The sequence below is a fragment of the Idiotropiscis lumnitzeri genome, chromosome 16 (genome assembly GCF_059441095.1).
Source record: "Idiotropiscis lumnitzeri isolate Australia: NSW breed Sydney's pygmy pipehorse chromosome 16, RoL_Ilum_1.0, whole genome shotgun sequence".
Classification (NCBI taxonomy): domain Eukaryota; kingdom Metazoa; phylum Chordata; class Actinopteri; order Syngnathiformes; family Syngnathidae; genus Idiotropiscis; species Idiotropiscis lumnitzeri.
This window is the reverse complement of record NC_142406.1, coordinates 8,644,692-8,663,758: the sequence shown is the minus strand read 5'-3', so window position 1 is coordinate 8,663,758 and position 19,067 is coordinate 8,644,692. Positions and strand designations below refer to the sequence as shown.

The 19,067-nt window shown below is 44.2% G+C and overlaps 1 protein-coding gene across 3 annotated transcripts; it reads left to right on the top strand.

Annotated features, from left to right (window-relative positions):
• Positions 1-486: 486 nt before the first annotated feature.
• Positions 487-17,869, top strand: adgrb1b (adhesion G protein-coupled receptor B1b). Of its 3 annotated transcripts, XM_088318290.1 has the most exons (32): positions 487-896; positions 2,751-3,540; positions 4,180-4,329; positions 4,414-4,512; positions 4,592-4,756; positions 4,848-5,012; positions 5,447-5,611; positions 5,703-5,867; positions 5,957-6,058; positions 6,132-6,238; positions 6,328-6,522; positions 6,638-6,706; positions 7,771-7,879; positions 8,224-8,367; positions 8,441-8,510; positions 8,768-8,870; positions 9,255-9,298; positions 10,253-10,379; positions 12,456-12,559; positions 12,662-12,764; positions 12,865-13,015; positions 13,123-13,192; positions 13,362-13,428; positions 13,525-13,610; positions 13,890-14,061; positions 14,160-14,255; positions 14,352-14,388; positions 14,503-15,119; positions 15,220-15,255; positions 15,339-15,443; positions 15,663-15,713; positions 15,958-17,869. In XM_088318290.1, the coding sequence occupies exons 2-32, from the start codon at positions 2,799-2,801 to the stop codon at positions 16,156-16,158; spliced, it is 4,617 nt and encodes a 1,538-aa protein (XP_088174416.1). In that variant the 5' UTR covers positions 487-896; positions 2,751-2,798; the 3' UTR covers positions 16,159-17,869. The 3 variants fall into 3 exon arrangements, with proteins under 3 accessions (XP_088174416.1, XP_088174417.1, XP_088174415.1); XM_088318291.1 differs by lacking the exon at positions 15,663-15,713; XM_088318289.1 differs by having other exon boundaries at positions 4,180-4,512.
• The last annotated feature ends 1,198 nt before the right edge of the window (positions 17,870-19,067 follow it).

Below are 19,067 nucleotides of genomic sequence, written 5' to 3'. Positions count from 1 at the left end.
TTTGTTTGATGGGATTTTTGCCCCCAATGTAAAATATGTTCTCATGTTCAATAAGGTTGACAAGGAGTGCATTTTTATGCGAGAATCACATCTTGGCTTCAGTCCAAAAGCTTCACCCTTTTTCTGGCTGATTGTGCTCATCCTCCTTCCGGTACCTTTGTCTCTGCGTTGATATCTGCGTAGTTTGGTGTTCATAATCGCCTGTATCTATGCGCACACGCCGCCCTCCCTCCCTCCTTCTGCATCAACGCATTACCTCCCTCCCTGCACTCCTCGCGGCTCCGTGCGCAAACGCGCTCGCTCTCACACTTCCAGGCGCGCGCGCACAAACACTTCTCCCACGCACGCTCCTCCCCTCCCCTCCCGTCTTGGTGCTGTCTCATTCACTTCATCCACGCACTGACTCCGACTGCAAGGGGCGGGGAGGCGGGGTTGGATATAAACTACGAGGAGAAGGCCACACGCTACACTGAGACTGAACTCACTTTCAGTGCCACAAGCAAGAAGACTCCGAAGCCGGGAGTAGAAGTACCAACATTGATTGTGGGAGCTCGGACAAGCGAGAGAATACGCCGTTTGGTTCTCCGGACTGTCAACTGGAGCTCCACTGCAAGCCAGATTCATCACAACGTGCGCTGTATGCCAGTTTCTCTGGTTATAGCAGCTTAACAAAGTTGGTAGTAAACTCTTTGGAGTTTGTAAGAGTCGCTTTTAAAAAAAAAAATCTTTGCTTGTGGGCATCACGGACACTTGGGGCTGACCCACTCGGGTCAGGAGCGGACCTGGCGCATCTTTTTTTGCGTTGAACAGCACAGCAACAACAACGAAAAAGTTTTGGCCAGAGCGAGCTCCGTGCCGCAGTTCCGAACACCTCACATTTCAAGTTGGAAGACGCGGTAAGAAAACGCACTTAATCTTTATTCCGTTTTGTGCTTAACTGAGAACGTGCACGTTTAAGGATGAGAGGTGATGCATCGTGTGTTGAAACTTTCACTGCTGTCCATGGTGCTGAAAGTCACGCAAATTCTCAACTGTCTGAGCCCGTACGTGCTCTAAAGTTCACATTTGTGCAGAACTTCGCCATGCATCAGATGTAGCCGTATTAGTTTAACATTTCTGACAAGTTGCTGGAACTTTTCAGTTGCTTGCATTGTGGGTGTTGGTGGGTTCCTTGTCATTTAATTTTTGGGTAGTTTCTTGAGCAATTTCAGTGTGACAGTTAACCTATAATGGCTTCAAAATCACCTCTTTCCTTTGCTTGGGCGAAAGGAGAGCACCTCACAACAAACAGGAGGAGGTCAGAAGACTGAATGGTGGTCGGGTCCCACGTGCTTGTGCTGCAAATTCAGCAGTCCACAACGCTGACTATCAGGCGTTAGTTCAAGTCAAATAGTCTAGTCAGGAATGCAAAGTACTTTAAAAGAAAGAAAAGTGATTGTTTTGCAATACTGCTGCTTCATTTCAAAATTGAACTGCAGTATGATAAGCAAACAAGTTGCAGCAGTCCAATTTTGAGCCAAAATATACGGAACCACATCTCCATGACAACAGTCTCCCGCTTACTCCCTCGCCTGCTTGTTTTGCCGAAATGCTGCCAGCGACAAATGGTCAGGCAGAAGAGAAAAGGAAGACAAAGGTCAGGAGGGAAAGTGGGCAATGTGCGTAGACGACAGCTGGACCGCCTTTCTTTTCACCGCGTGCTTCATCCGATGCACATTCATGGTGCTTCCGGTCGGAGGGAGGGGTGGGGGGGTTAAGCGAGAGTGAGAGAAAGATAGAGCCAGCCCTCTCTATACAAAACAGATGTCTTTGCTATGCTGCTCACAGAGTTGAGCCACGGGGAGGGCGAAACAGATGTGAGGCAACGAAGCCTGAAAAGTGCAGGTGTGTGTCTGATTGAATGGCACTGCAATTACCAAATCATATAGCGCCTTTATGCTTTATATTCACATATATTTTTGATTCGCTCTCATTTTGCACCTGACCGAAATCCACAAAGGCATGATTAAGGAGAAGTATAGGAGAGACAAATAGCACTGAAGACAAGTGAGGGATGTTGCCAAGCAACCAGTCAGAGCGTCTCCCGTCTATTCAGCGAGGGCAGGTCAAGTGAAGATCTTGAGAGTGACTCTGCGCACTTTCAGCATCCTGCATTACTTCATAGTGCTTGTTGCATGCTCATAAGAAAACGCAATCTGCGAGAAGCGTGTTTGCAAGATGCAGTTGCCCCGGCAACAAGCAGGACACATTACTCACGTTTAAGTCCGTTAAATGTTGCAAAAGTTCACCCATTCCTTTGCATTTGCATTATCACTTTAGCACATGTTCATCTCAGGTGTGCTTTGGAATGAAACTCATCAATGATATCCGAGTACAGCATGTAATCAGTCTCGGGCACGAGCTGATCATTTTTCTTGTTTATCGTGTAATAAAAGATGTGCATTGTGCAAAAAAAAAAAATAAAAAATCTAAGTGCCCGACGTCGCTAGTGGAAATGCTTCTATGGACGTCAGACTGACGCACATGCTTCACAGTTCAGTTCAGTGTGTGGGAGGAAGGACTAAGAGCTTGGCGATACCAGCACTCTGTGAAGGGGCTGTAATTGCTGTTTCATCACAATTATCCTGCCGGTTTGGTTCATTCACTCGATATTGAACCCAGCGAATGCATATACGTCATGCAAATCTAACTTTGTTCCTATATGAGAATCATAAATGAACTGTATTGTATACGGCATTGTCCCTCTGCAGCTGCATCGTTGAAATCACCGGTTGTCTGAAGTGCTAAAGAAGAAGCAAATGAGATTGCGATTCTCGTCCAAAGCTGACCCAATGGCGTCGTCAGCTCTTTGCGGGCCCTCTGTGGCTCTTGTCCTGCTCTTCTTCACTTTGACCTCCTGCACTCCCTCCGGTCCGGCCTCTGACACCTGCGCATCACTCGAGCAAAGTCGCTTCTTCGGCGTGTTCTCGTCCACCACCAACCTTCCCTCTGCGCCGTGCTCCTGGACCCTGCAGAACCCCGACCCCCGCCGCTACACCGTCTACATGAAGATCACCAAGCCGACCGATTCCTGCAAGCCAAGGCAGATCAGGACCTTCCAGTTCGACTCCTTCATCGAGACATCCCGCACCTACCTGGGCATGGAGAGCTATGATGAAGTCGTCAGGCTGTGTGATGCTTCAACCACCGTCACCTACATTGAATCCAGCAAGCAGTTCCTGCAGATCCGCAAGGTGGCCTCCAGAAACAGCCTAGAGAATGAGAACACACAGGGCGAGAATGAAGTCAGCGAGTTCAAGTCTGAGTTTCTAGTTGTGGGGAAAAGGAACCCGAGTATGCCCGCCTGCCAGATGCTGTGCCAGTGGCTGGAGAAGTGCCTGTCCAGCAGCACCCACGAGTATCCCTGTGGTATCATGAACACCCCTTGCCAGTGTTGGGAGACCCCAAAAAGGAAGCCGGGAAGCTGCTACAGGGGTGGCGTCTACGTTGAAAAATGCCTTCCAATGCCCAGAGACAACGGACAGAATGCTGAGATCATCAGTAAGTCCAACACATGATTGTCAAATAAACATGTTCTCTAGTTGTTTTGTAATGACATCCACAGGGATCTGCCAGCTCCAGGCCCTCCTTATCACTAAGTGACCCTTTAATTTGTTTCTTCGAACTTGATGATAACTGTCTGTTGAGCACAAGCTCAGGCAAGGGATGTGCACTCCGCTGCCTCAGAGTAATGAGAAGCAAATCGAAGGCGTTACAGAAGTGCATCTTTACCGCCTAATTGGATGAACTACCTGAAGCACACGCGTCACTAACTCGGTTGTGTTGCAAGTCAAGCATGTTAACTTCGGTGCTTGGCTGAGGAGGCCGCGGGTGCATTTATGTAGGAGAAAAAGGTGGAAAAGAGCACAAAGACCTCACAGTCAGCTGGCGGTGAAAATCGAAGCACACTTGGGGTTGGCATAGCAACGCTGCTGTTCAGCCCCTGCAGCGGTTTGAAGCAATTTCAAGCTGAACAACTATCAGCTTTGAGTGCTCAGACAAAAAGTGTCCTTAAACACCATCTCTGGACTTCCTGTCTGTACATAGAATTTCCTCAGTCACATTATCTTTCCGTTTAATTTTTGTCTTTTAATTTTTCACTCCTATATATGTATACAATGACTCCATTTTGTGTTGCAGAAGGCTGGGCTGGTTGGAGCCGTTGGTCAGTTTGCAGCCAGGAATGCGGTGGTGGCGTCCAGGTGCGCAGCCGAGCCTGTCAACCCGATGACTCCATATGCGAGGGGACGGTTGAAGAGGGTCGGGCATGCAACCCACGGGCCTGTATAGGTAACCCCTCATTATGCTCACTCATTTTGCTTGGCCGTTTGGCTGCAGCTGGAGCACACGCCAATGTGATCATCTTCTTTCCAGGCAGAGAACGTAACAAGAGCCAAGGTCTGCGGGCCATTGTTGGTATGAGGAGAGACCATTTTGATGAGTCGAGCCTTGGAGGAGTTGCAACCCAAATCGGTAAGTTTAGTTTGCAGTTACTCTATGCTGGTGTGATTGCTTTTTTTCAAAAGTTTAACCCTGTTAAATTTTTGTTCAGCAAATACAAAGACCGATGAGTGGTCCCCTTGGAGTGCGTGTTCAGTGACATGCGGAGAAGGCTGGCAAAGTCGCACCCGTGTCTGCGCAACATCCTCCTTCACCACCCAGTGCACCGGACCCCTGCGTGAAAACAGGCCTTGCAACAACACTGCCGTGTGCCCAGGTAACATCCTGATTCCCGCTGATGAGTGACATAAATGTGAAATGTAAATTTACTGCAGCTGTTGCATCACGTTCATTTATATGACTTCCAGTCGATGGCGCCTGGGATGAATGGACCCCGTGGAGCTTGTGCTCCTCCACATGTGGTCGTGGTTACCGTGACCGCACTCGTACATGCAGGCTGCCCCAGAATGGAGGAGAACCTTGCAAGGGCCCTTCAAGACAAAACAAGCTTTGCAACATTGCCGTATGCCCTGGTGAGCGCTTCCCTAAATGTCTTTTCATCAGTATAGTTTATTCTTTTAGATACAAAATCAATATCAATACAGATAGTATAGTCCCAAATTCTCTTCTGTTCCATTTTTTGTCATTGTGGTTGAAGAACCACAATGTCCTTTTAACTCATTCGCTACCATTGACGGATATAGACGTACTTTCATTTTACCTGTGCTGGCAGTGAATGAGTTAAGTACTCTTGAACTGGAACCCATTCGTCTACACTGTTGTTGTGGCTGTCAAGCCGATCCTGATATTGTAAATAGGTGTGGTCTGGTGCACAATTTAAGCATTGGCAGCAGCAGATTTAAATACATACAGGGAACAAAAACTCACTCAAACTCACACAAAGTTGCTGCAAGGCCAATTATGTTGCGCTTCCGCTTATCATTGATGCATCTCTGCTTCCCTCTAGTGGACGGACACTGGAACGAGTGGTCGGTGTGGAGCCCATGTTCTGCCTCTTGCTCCAACGGTACCATGCAGAGAACACGAGAATGCAACGGTCCGTCCTACGGGGGTTCCGAGTGCCACGGGAGCTGGAAAGAGGCCATCAACTGCTTCCTGAAAGAGTGCCCTGGTAAAAAAATGAATACAAATAAATCAATGATATTATCCTTAAGCATATCACAATCCAGATTTCATGGTGTGTGCTACCTGTTTGTGTTTAGTTGATGGGCGCTGGCATGCATGGAGCTCATGGGGCAGCTGCAGCAAGACTTGCGGCGGCGGCATCCAGCAGAGACAAAGAGTTTGCGAAGGGCCTTTCTTTGGTGGGGAGCCTTGCCCTGGGGAAAGAGGAGAGCACAAGCGCTGCAATGAGAAGAGATGCCCTGGTTAGTCATGTGAATGCATTTAAAAAAAAAAAAAAAAGGACCTAATGAAAATCATTGTATAGGCTAACATGATTTTGGCAATCCTTTAGAGCCCCATGAGATTTGCCCTGAGCAAAATGATGGCGATGTTGTGTGGAAGAAAACGCCAGCTGGAGACATGGCCGCCATCTTATGTCCCGCTGACGCTGCAGGTACATTGACAGCAGATGGTTGGATTTATTTATATCTATATTTATAGTTGACTGACCATATACTGTCACACAGGTATGATTCTTCGCCGGTGCAGTCTCAATGCTGTCGGCCTCGCCACCTGGGAGAACCCAACTTACATCAAGTGTGTATCCAAGAACTACGAGAACATTCAGATCCTGGTAAATTCCAATTAAAAGCATCCCTATAAATGAAATCTCGCAAAAGCAGAATCATTACTAATCACATTTTCGAAAATCCTCCCATGTAGTCAAGGGACTACATCAGCAAAGCGCAGAAGGCACAAAGCATTGATGGCATCGCCGAGGTGATTTCACGTCTGAGGTTCTCAAGCGACGAAGGCGCGACATACAGCGGTGACCTCATGGCCGTCATGGAAATCCTGAAGAACATCACTGAATTGTATAAGGCGACCAGGATGAGGCTTAGCAATGCGGATGTGGAGGTAAACTAAAAAAAAGAGTTTTGAAATTTTGTTTCAAGATAGATTTTGTCTCAATTCCATCATCAGTGGCCTCAAATGTTTTTCATTTCATTTCTTTTTTTTTTTTTTTTTGCAGAACTATGTCCAGACCATCAGCAACCTGCTGAAAGAGGAACATCATGACAAATGGGAAGAGGCACAGCTGGTACGTGAGAAGAGGGTGTCTGAAATTCTTTTTTTGGGTGGGGAGTGTGATGGACATATTCAAAGCGCGTCAGCGTGAATGATCGTTTGGTGTGAATGAAAGTCTGAACTAATTGGAAGGCAAACTTCCGACGACCTGCAAAGTCACGTATTGATGACTTTAACACTTAATTTTTTTTTAACTTAAGTTCACTTAAGTGTAAGTTTCACAACTTTTTTTGTCTGTTCCTCTTAAACTGCTTAATTATTGTATCTCAAAAAAGAAAATGTCTGCACATTCCTGTGCAAGGAGAACTACATGACAAATCATGATGACAAGTGAAAGCAAACACTTGGGTATGCGCATGTGAGAGAGATTGACTCAGGGAACTACACAGCGCCCACACGGCAATCTGCGAGTCTCCACGCCATCCTACAAAGCCTTGCCGGCTGAGAGGGGACACAGACGGCACACGTTTCATAGAAACACACACCTCGCGCCCACATTGCGCCGGTTTGTGCGTCAGAGACACGCAAGTCAGGGGCAGCCCTCCCCTTCGCTAAGTGCTATTGAGAGGAAATTCTGTAGAAATACCAGGATGAATCAACAGCCAGTCCATTTATGGCTCTAAGGAAGTTTAGTGGTTGCCTAGCAGCAAGCCAGGTTTTCACTGCAGTGGGCGGACTTCAGCACAGAAAAGACATAATAGATGGTTAGTCATGACTGAACGTCTCAGCGTTCTTTTGACCATTTTCACATTTTGAGATTGTTATCCTTGTCATTGTTGATAAAAGTCATGACATTTTGTGCTCGATATTCCCCTGGCATTAGGCTGGCCTGCATTCGAGCATCAATTGCCGTGTTTTCTTTCAAAGGCACCAGATAACAAGTTTTTCAGGCTTCCAAAGCATGTATAAGTGAAGACTCTAAATTTTTCGTGTTAATGAAGATGAGCAGTATAGAAAACTGATGAAAGGTGAATGGATGTAGCGCTTAGGTGCGATAAATGGTTGTCATCTACAGCCATCCATCTTTATTTCTAACGACAATTTTTTTCAACCCTCCTTCACACATTTCTCATTCAGATGGATGCCAACGTTAAGGAGTTCTTCCGTCTCGTCGAGGAGTCCGTGAACATGATCGGTATGCAAATGAGCGGCTTCCAGGACATTTATGAAGTCACAGAGAATTTAGGTGAGCCCTAATTTCAACCGGCGGCAGCGCTCCCTGCTCATGTCTTGTCAGGATGATTTGTCCTCACGCCATCCGCCTAGTGCATCAAAGCATCTCTTTGACGTCCATCCGTCAAACAAATTACTCGCTGTCTCCAAGCTTGTCTGCATCAGGCATAACACATATGACTTTTCGATGAACCAATCTGTCTGTCCGAATAACTGTAAACTTCATTCTGTGAATCATCTGTGTTACTTTCGAGGTGTCACACTTCTGATAGGACATTTGGAACGCGGGGAACAAAAACGTTCGTGGCAGAACGCTGAATTAAGCATTTTTGCGCTGCGCTTCTGTTTTCTCCTCAGTGCTGAGCATCCATAAGCGGCCGACGACGACAAGCTCCAACTTCACTTTCCCTGCTAAAGGCTGGAGGGGAATGTTGGACTGGGTCAGGACTGCTGAGGAGAAAATATCAGTTTCCAGAGATGCTCTGGCCATTGAGCATAACGGTAAGACACACACAAAAAAATATCTATTTTAGTTGTCAACTACGTATCTAAGCAACAATTTTCTTGATTTCAGATGGCAATGAAGCGTTTGTGACTGGCATTGTCCTCTACAGAAACCTTTCTTCATTTCTTTCTTTCCACAGGTAATGCATTTTTCATGTTTCTTTTTTTTATTATTTTCATGCAATTCTTATTGTAGACACTAGATGGCACCCACACTACTCCCTTTATATTAGCATTTTATAAGGCACATGGTCTATAGTGCCAAAAGCATTATTGCACAATTACACCTTCAAATTAACTTGGGGAAAAGATTATTTAAGCTATTTTAAATCTATCTAAAATCTGAATATGTAATGTATTGCACACTGACTGCATCTTTTGTTTTGTCTTCCCACAGCAACGCAACTCTGCTCAACTCTAAAGTAGTGACAGTGATCGTCAAGCCTACCCCTGCCCTTTTGTCTTCTCCCGTCGAGATTGAGTTCCCGCATCTCCACAATGTAAGTCCATGACGGTCGCCCAAACTAATGGAGCCTCAGAAAATACACCAGCATCCCCTTTGGGTGTTTGCTCACCACACACACGCACACGAGCAAAGCTTGACATTTTGCTGACATTTGCGTTGAAACTGTGACATTTGCCAATAATTTTGCCAGCTGAAACATGCCATGATCACAGCCTAGCCAGCTGGTCAGTTGGCGATGATAATTGGCTCAGTAATGAGCTTCTGTAACTGCTAAGCCGTTTATAGATGCATATATAAGTGGTGAGAACTGATGGCAGGTGGATGGCAAGGTGTTGCTTCTCACACATTTATAGTATGGAATTTTTTCTTTTCATGCAGAAATTCCTCACAGTGTTGTCTCCATCTGTCTCCTTTTTAGGGCACAATGAACGAGACATGCCTCTCCTGGGATGAAAGTGAAACGTGAGTGTTGACTTGTGTCGTGTGTCTTTTTTAGTGTGCTTCAAAGTCATTACTCACACATCTATTTTCTCTCGCGGGTGGCGATGTCACCATCTCTAACCTTCTTTTAGTCATGCATCTGTCACTGCACAGAACATTCATCCACCTTGAGACTCACCAGAGGGGGAGTGATAATGTTGTTTCGTCCCCTTCTCATGACACAGAGGACAGAGAAGTGCCATAGGATGTTTGGCTATCATTTCTAGCTCATGCATGTGCTTGGAACATGAATTACATTTGAGAGAAAAAAAAACACGATTCAAAGCAGATGTTTACTGGTAAAATAAAGACAGAGAAGCAAGATGTGGCTAGGGGCCAAGAGGGTCACTATGTGGAGCACTGAGATGATAGGAAGTGTGCCATTAGCTCCTCAAATGAACTACAAGGAAAAAAATATCTATATATATTTTTTTTAAAAGCAAACAATTCCACATATATTTTACAATATAAAAAATTAATGACACTTGACATAATTTACTTTTTTAAATTATTATTATTATTATGATTTTTTTTTAAATCTTTTATAGAAGCCAAGCATTATTGGTTTCATTTTTAGTTTTTGGTTTGTAATCCCAAACTGTGTGGAAAGATAACAGCAAAAGATTGTGTCATTATTGATTTATGGAGGCTTATAAAGTCCATTAATGACAGTACTTAAAATTATTAAGCTCATATGAGCAAACTCTAATAGATGCTTTTACAATGATCTAATGATTGCGCAGATTGTGAAATGTAACAAACTGTTGTCACAAAAAAAATGCAAAGATTTATGTAAAAGGTTTGTCTTTTCGTCAGCGCTAGAAAGCACATAATCAAGACGCATTTTTAATGAGCTGTGTCAGCTCTCAAAGCAGCCTTTCCTTTCCTCTCCTCTCCTCACACCGGTGGGTGTCTTTGCTCTCCTCCCCTGTGCAGATCCTCCCTGCTTGGATCGTGGTCTGCGCGGAGCTGCAGAGCCGTACCCGTTCATTCATTCAGAACCAAATGCGTGTGTGACAGCCTCTCCACCTTCGCCATTTTAGCACGCGTCAACTTCGACTCGGTAAGTCTTTGAAATCTGATCATACGAACGCTTTTGTCTCGTACGGGAAACGTTTGGTGCTTTGTGCAAATGCGATGCGGCGTGTACTTGTGCTTTTCAAGCCATTTGCAATCGCGCCTCTTTGTCTCGGCGCAGGAGACGCCTGGTATGAAAATGGGATTTTAATTTGAAGGAGGGAGGGAACTGGTAAGCTTGACGGTCAAAAATAAATGGAAAGGCGTGAACACATTTGATTGCATTTAGTTATAGGATTTTGTGTACATTTGTGTGTATTTTATTGATAGTCTTTGTTTGCATGATCATTTAGAATCTATTTAAATGACTTGATTTTTTTTTCTTTGTTTTGCATGAAATCAATGCTGTTAGGCTTTGTGTGCGAATTACTGATGTCTTCAATGATACAAAGAAAAAAACATTTCCCCTGTAGATTGTGTTGCCCCAGAAGCTGCTCTAGTCAGTTGCCACGGTAACGGCTTCTGCAGCGCTAACTCGGCCTGGGGGATTTTTCATAACTGAGAAGCTTGGGGGACAGAAAAAAAACACAACCCTACTTTCCTTGCCCCTCCTCTGATAGAAGATATGATCTGGCCATCTCTGCCATGCACCACTTTCTGCTTCTGACAGCAAACAAACAACAGATAAATTCATTTAGTGCGTCCTAATCAAAAATACTGGTTAAGAGCTGTTGACTGCAGTGGGGTTTTTTTTTTCTGCTGCTGCAACGTCCTTATAGTGCCTGTTGTTTACCTCCAAGATTTCAATCTATTTGCTTCTCCCTTGCCAACATCTTACTTCTTCATCTTGACCTCAAGATATCGAAGCAAGCAGCCTCACCCATCATCGCTCCATCAGCCATTATCTACAAAGTCTCAATTATGACCACCCCCGCTCCCCACACACACACACACAATACCAAAGATGTGAACCAATGAGAGACAGACGTCTGGTTATGCATTGACGCTTCCCTTTCTTCCCCCCGACCACCCGCACTCACCACCGTCCACCCTTTTAATGTGCACTGTCCACATTTTCAATGACATCGCCCTGCGAGCTCTATGACTTCTGATGTGGTCTCATTTCAGAAGCGATCGTCTTTACGATATGAGACAATGCGGAACGAAACGATACGAAATGTAGGTCTAACAGGGGGCACTCTCTTCCAAAAGGGAACATGCGATGTAGACGAGGGCAGACATAAGACATGCTTCATATTTAGGTCAAAGCCAGACTCATATAGTGCAACCCAGATTGGGGAGTGAGAGGACAAAACAGACTGAATCTTCCTTGATTTTTTTATTTTCGCCCTTCTTGAGATCCGATAAAATCTAATTCAAAAGATCTGAGCTCTATTTACTTATAATGTTCTTGGGTAGAGCGAAATAAATTCAAATGAAAACCTTTTTACCTCAGTCTTCAAAGTCCCAAAAAAACAATTAATCGCCGATCAACGAAAACGTATCGATCTCTAATCTATAGTTCAACGAGCCGCTCAATTTGCCACCTCAAGGGTGTCGTGGCACCGTTCGGAGGTGAAATTTGTGTACGCAGCATCACCGTTGAAGGGTGAAACATTTGCTGCTCCACTTCTTCCAACAGAAGGGAGCCGTTTGAACGCCACTGGCAACGACGGCCACTAAGTTGCTGTCAGAGATCAGGAAAGGGGCAGGTGGTGACAGATTCATGCTCTGATGACGATGGTCCACCTGTTCAGCCCTGCGGGGTTGAAGCATGGCACAAAAGTATTGTTGGGAAAGGATGAGCAAACTCAAGAAGGGGAGAATGAAAGACAAGCTCGAAACGAATTATTCCATCTGAACAATCTCCTCTTTGTTAGGCGAAGGGAGATAAATGTGCAACATCTTTTTTTATGACTCGTTCACCTTGAGGTCACCTTGCTTGGGCTGTGGCCCGATTGTGCCATTCAGATGCTTCCCTTCAGGGAGCCGTCTGCTGTTCCAGATAACGCACATCCGCAGGCTTCGCTTGGACGCATATGTGGATTCTCAGTGTTGTTGTTTTTTGGGGGTTTTTTTTGTGCAGCTCTTAGAGGGTGTGTCTTTTGTCCCCTCTCTCCAGATCATGGACAAGGCGCTTCTTCCATCCGTGACTCTCATAGTTGGCTGTGGGGTGTCTTCTCTCACCCTGCTCCTCCTTATCATTATCTACGTCTCCGTGTGGAAGTAAGTCACCTGATGAGCAAACTCCAAGAAAGGCTGTAGGTGCTTTCCTCGCTGTAGCCAAACTCATGCTTTTCTTCTCTCTTCCTTTCCATCAAACCAAAGGTATATCCGTTCTGAGCGTTCTGTTATCCTCATCAACTTCTGCCTGTCCATTATTTGCTCCAACGCGCTCATTCTCGTCGGACAAACTCAGGCTCGTAATAAGGTTGGTGCTTTGCTTTCTTCCCAATCCTGATTCAAAGCTTTCCAATCCTCACCGCTTTGGGTAACAGCCATTTCCTCTTTGCACCTTTGCGCTTTCTCAGGTGGTTTGCACTCTGGTAGCGGCTTTCCTGCACTTCTTTTTCCTCTCCTCTTTCTGCTGGGTGCTGACAGAAGCTTGGCAGTCCTACATGGCCGTCACTGGCCGTCTGCGCAACCGCATCATCCGCAAGCGCTTCTTGTGCTTGGGTTGGGGTAAGCGCACCTTTCTTTCTTTTCGCTTTCCTCACCTCCTCTCGCCGGATGCTTCTCAATTCCTTGTTTTCCTTTTATGCTTCTAACCCGATTGTTAATCTTCACAGGCCTACCTGCGTTGGTGGTGGCCGTGTCTGTGGGTTTCACCAAAGCCAAAGGATACGGCACCGTCAACTAGTAAGTATAATTCTTCCTTTTTTTTTTTTTATACTTCTCATGATGATTTTTTTCACATTCTGTTGTAATTGTGCTATCTTAATGCCTATTATTTCTTGAACATTTTGGTTCACTCACAAATAGTGCAACCTTTACTATGCTTGACCAAATCTTAATCTTTTTTGTTCAGTTGTTGGCTTTCTCTTGAGGGTGGGCTCCTCTACTCCTTTGTCGGTCCGGCTGCCGCTGTTGTTTTGGTATGTATCTGATCTGATTTCAAAATCTTAATGCATCCCAATTACTTCATGTATTTTCCACGATAACACTGACCCTTTTTCATTGTTGCCGAACAGGTGAATATGGTCATTGGTATTCTGGTCTTTAACAAGCTCGTATCCAAGGACGGCATTACCGATGTGAAGCTGAAGGAGAGAGCTGGGTAGGTGTTATTGATCTTGCATTAAGGTTTTGTGCTTATCGTCCACATCAGTGCCATTACAGCTGTATTGATAATGTGTCATGATGTCAAGGCCATCAATCAAACGACTGAAGGACATAAACTATATGGACAAAACTAAAGGGTTTCACCGCTTAATCACAAATTAGTACGAACTAAATGCTAATTATTCATACCTCGATGATTCCAAAATAAATCCTGTTTTTCATGTTTAGTGTCAGAATGCGTGCTGAAAATCTCTATCACGACACTCTTTTGCAGGGCATCACTGTGGAGCTCCTGCGTGGTTTTGCCTCTCTTGGCCCTTACGTGGATGTCTGCTGTACTCGCCATCACAGACCGCCGTTCGGCCCTCTTCCAAATCCTCTTTGCCGTTTTTGACTCCTTGGAAGGTTTCATCATCGTCATGGTCCACTGCATCCTTCGTAGAGAGGTAAGGGACACTTGATTAAGTTGTTTCAATTAGTTTGGTTGATTTGTTTCTTATGAGATGTGGTTTCAATGCAATTTCTTGAATAATTCTTTTGTTAGGTTCAGGAAGCTGTTAAGTGCAGGGTAGTCGACCGCAAGGATGACGGCAATGGAGATTCAGGAAGCTCGCATCACAATGGCCACAACCAGCATACGGTAAGTTTTTTTTTTTTTTTTCTGCTTTATTAATTTATTGAATGCCTCTCCGCAAATGAACATCCATTGATGGAATATGTATTCCCTTTTCATCAGTCTGACACTGAAAAGGATGGCGATTCATGCATACAAGGTGAGCACAAACATTTACATCCACTTTTTGTCCTGAACACTTTTTCCATTTGCATTTCCTTATGGATGCCTTTCACTTGCTCTGATTGATGATTGTTTTCATTTTTCTTAAAAGGAATGAGCGGCTCATCCGAAGAAAAGATGTCCCCCCCTCAAATGCCTCTTCCCATGGGCCCCAACTTCCACACTCTGCCATCCAACAAGACGCACATGCAGGCAGTGCCTGAATATTCCAGCCACACGCTCACCCTGAAGAGAGAGAAGAGCCGCCTGGCGGGGGGAGTCGACCCCTCCTGCGGAAAACCCGTGTACGTGTGTGAGGGAGAGCTCTTCCAGCAGCTGGATGTTGATCTCGCTCGGGTTCAGGCGGAGGGCGGAGTCTCTGATGGCAGCGGTTACGTGCTCATGCCCAACACCACCTCCACTCTGAGAACCAAGCCCAAAGACGACCAGGCCAAATACAACATCAACGTGGAACAACTGCCACAGGCCAGACTCATGCACCTAAGCGGCCCCTTTGCTGAGCCGCAAGCTGCCTTTGGGATCAAGTCAATTCCCTGCGACCAAGTCAGCGTGTCCTATTCCGAGAGGGACTCACCCATCCAGAACATCCACAACATGTCAAGCGAGTCTCACATCACTCACAGCAGCCTGGAGAACACCTTTGAGTCGATGAACTCTATGATGTCCAAAAGCGAGACCATCTCCACTTTGTCCATGAGCTCCTTGGAGGTAAGACTGAGGGGGAAAAAAACGAAACAAACAAAAAAACAATGTACGTAATATGTCTGACCAACTCATCTAACCTGATTTGTTATTTCTTATTTTATAGAGACAAAAGTCCCGGTATGCTGAGCTTGACTTTGAGGTAACTATCAATCACACATTGTCAAATGGCATCACAATGCATTATTTAAATGTTAATAATTTTTTTATAAACATTTTCCACAGAAAATAATGCACACAAAGAAGCGCCACCAGAACATGTTCCAGGACCTGAACAGGAAGTTACATCATGCTGATAAAGACAGAGAGTCGCCCGCCTCTGACAGTAAGGTATGTTATCCACAGTATGCTCCCATTCCTCATCATCAGACCAAAAGGAATTTCGAATTAATATCGTATAAGCAAAAATGGGCAACAATTATGATATCAGAGGCAAGGTGAATGATATTATATGGTGGAAAAATGACCCTAAAAAAAGGATTCTGTATTGAGCTATGGTTAACGAGGTCATTTGAATTAAGGATGCATTTTCTTCCTTGCTTCCTACAGTCTGTGAGATGGAGCGTATCATCAGCAGGAAGTGACAAAACGAACCAAAGCGTGAGTGTTTTTAATATGACCTCACAACATCAAATTACAGTAACTACCTGTAGTCAAGACACACCATCAGATACAGTATAGCACTTGCCTCAAGGAGGAATAGTTTCCTCCGTAGACGCTATTCATTATTTGACATTCGCCTCTGATGGAATGGAGCTCATTCCATTTTGATTAGATCAAACATTTCTCACATGATGAGTGATATCATTTCCTCACTAAGTGCTCTCCCTTTGTTCCCCTTCAGGACAAACAGCAGGGTCCCTTGGAGAGGCCTTGGGAAGGGGTACGGGGCTTACCGCAGCAGTCTCCCCCCGCGTGGGTCCGCAAAGACTTGGAGCCTTTGGCTGCCTCGCCGCTGGAGTTGCACTCTGTGGAGTGGGAGAAGAGCAGCACCCCCATCCCACTGGTGGGTCAGGACATCATTGACTTGCAGACAGAGGTCTGAGGCTGAGTGGCTAGCAAGCAAGACGGCTTTATTTTACCTCGGTTACCTTTTGGGTTTGGCCTCCCGTATTGGAAAAATATGGGAAAGTTAGGAAGTGAGAAAAGTAGGTCGGCGAATCGATGTCTTCAAATCCTCAGCCAGTGCAGGAAGAAGTGGGGGCGGGAGTGGAAAATCGAGTGGGGTGGTGTGTTATTGTTGCCTCTCTGAGTGGACTTGGCTCGGGAGGTCAAAGGGCTGCTGGAGAGTTCCGCGGGTCCACGTAGACCAGAGTCGGCTGCGGTTCCATTAGTTTACTCTGCGGGGTTCCTGAAGCCTGCTGTTTAGATGATGTGGCTAATGACGCCTGCTGTGCTTCTTTTGACCTTCAGCTCAACTTCAGAGACAAACAAAAACATATAACACGGTATATCCTCCCAGCTTTTTGGGAGGAATAATAAGAACTCTTGGCTGCTCCTCTTCCAGCCAAATTCCCTTCCAGCAAAGCAAAGAGAACAAAAGCAACCGTTTCATAGTTGGAGTTTGATAGGCACAGTTTTTGTTTCTTGTCCTATTTTTATCTTTTCTGTTCAGCTTCTTAAGATCTCAATGATACTTTGTACTAGAAATATGTTTAAGCTATTTGTTCATTATTATTTTCATTGAATTATTTTATTCTATTTTTTTTTTCATTCCTTGATTACGGTTGTTTTTTTTTTTATTTTCCTGTGACCTACAACATTAGGCTGAACAAAAAAAATGGAGCACATCTGTAATGTGTTGTGATCCAGCATGCTCTGCATTGGGACAAACCTACTGAGTGGTGATGGAGGCGGTTAAGCACGTTCCTGGGTTCTACTGCATTTTGCCTCGATGCCAAAACACCAGCGCCACAATACAGACTCTTAACACGGAGCAGTACAATGTGGGAATTTGCTGGGTGTGCGTTTGAAGAAAAAAAAAAAATGTGGATCCAAGGGTCGGGAGGACCTTTCATCATCACCCATTTGTTTCTCAGCCTTGCAGGACTCTTTGGACAAAGCTGAGGCTCCTGGCACTGATGTGACAGTGCAGTCTCAGGGCGTGAAGCCTTCAACACATTTGTGTTTTTAACCATCAGTGTGAAATGGTGCAATATGATGGCCGCTTGATGCTCAAGCAGGACTGATACTGTATTAGGATTTAAGCAGTTTTTCTTACGGATGATTCAAATCTTTTATACCATCTTCTTCATATTTACAGAGCATATAGACGCTTGATGAGAATATTGTATAACAAATCTGTATTAGTAATTCAAGGAATTTATTGACTAGAGATTTGTTAGCATAAGACTCCATATTTGGAGATGTCCGTGACCGGTAGATAATTGTACTTCTATAAAAGCAAACAGTGTATAGAATGAATGAATATCTCGACAAATGTGCTTCAGGATACTTGTTATTACTCTCCACTGTGTCGCGATGAGTAATGGAACCTTATGTCTTCTGTAAACGTGTTTTTGATAACTTTGTCACTAGTTGTCAGTTACGGTTACCTGCCAATTCTGTTTCCAGTTTTACCAGTTCCTTTGTATTAGCGTCAGTCCAAGTCATACAGTACCTCAACAGACGGAACCATTTGCAAATTCTTGTCATGACTTATTTTTTTATGTATTTCCCCTTCCCCTAATTGTACATTTTTCACAGCACAAAAGGAATGTGATTAATTTCTAATAAAACAATATATATTACATGAATGAGTTGTGTTGTGTGAATTAGAAAAGAATTTTAAAAAAGAAAAAAAAAACAGTACCTATGATTTGAAAGGTCGGCCAAAAGAAGACATTTAGTAGAAGCACAGAAAATGACATTGTGTTTGTAATCTATTTTTAATAGCCATATTAGAGCCTCCAGCAAAATCGCGCTCTCTAAATATAGTCATGATTTGTTGGTACCAAAAAAGGCAAACTCTTACGTTGATGAAAGAGCAACTGTCATCGGTTCTATTTTAATACTCTCAGCAACCCGTATTTTGTTATCAAAGTCAGTTTAGTTTATGCCAATATATTTCTCATTTTTCTCCGCTGTTATTGTTATATTTGTACCGGTTCTGACAAAATTGTGAATTATGTACTTATCTATTGCTGCTACTTTACATATTTTAGAGTTGACACTGGACTTCTTAGGATGATGACTTTGTAAATAGTTAAAAAAAAATGTGTATATAGTCAAAGGGGAAGTCAATACAACTTTTTCCGTTGCAATAATATATTCTATCCAACTCCACTAGTCTCAACACAGCATTCTGATTAATATAGTGGAATATGAGTTAAGCAGTAGAATTTTGCTAAAATGACATCACAGTTGCTCAAGGCTTGGGTAACAACCAATCATGGCTCACCTGTTTTCTCAAGAAGAGCCTTGATTGGTTGTTAGCTGAGCCCCGTGAAACTGTGATGTCATTTTCAGTCAGCAGCAAGCGGCAAAATGGCCGTCCCCTGAGATGGAAAAAAACAGGTGGATCTTACTTCTTAGCCAATATTCTACAAACGCAATATTGATCAAATGCCATGTTTAGATTAGTGGGACTGCATAGAACGTATTATTGTCACAAAGATTTTGGGGGTTGACTTCCCCTTTAACGCTAGTTGTTATTAATTATTCCCCGCCCCCTACATTAGTAGTAGTTACGTTTGTTCTACCTTCCTGCATGTTTTCATTTCCTCTGTAACATTTTCAACGAAATCTGCAAACTCTTTGAATACAACAAACTGATCTGTTATTGTTTAAATCCATGTCACATGGTTTATGGACACCATGTTTCCATTCCCAACTGTATCTTGCATATCCTCAGTCAGTTTATTCAGTAATACGATTATTCATACATACTGTATATAAAGCCAAACCACATTCCAATTGCTTTTTAGTTATTATTCATGCCGTGCCTCAAATATT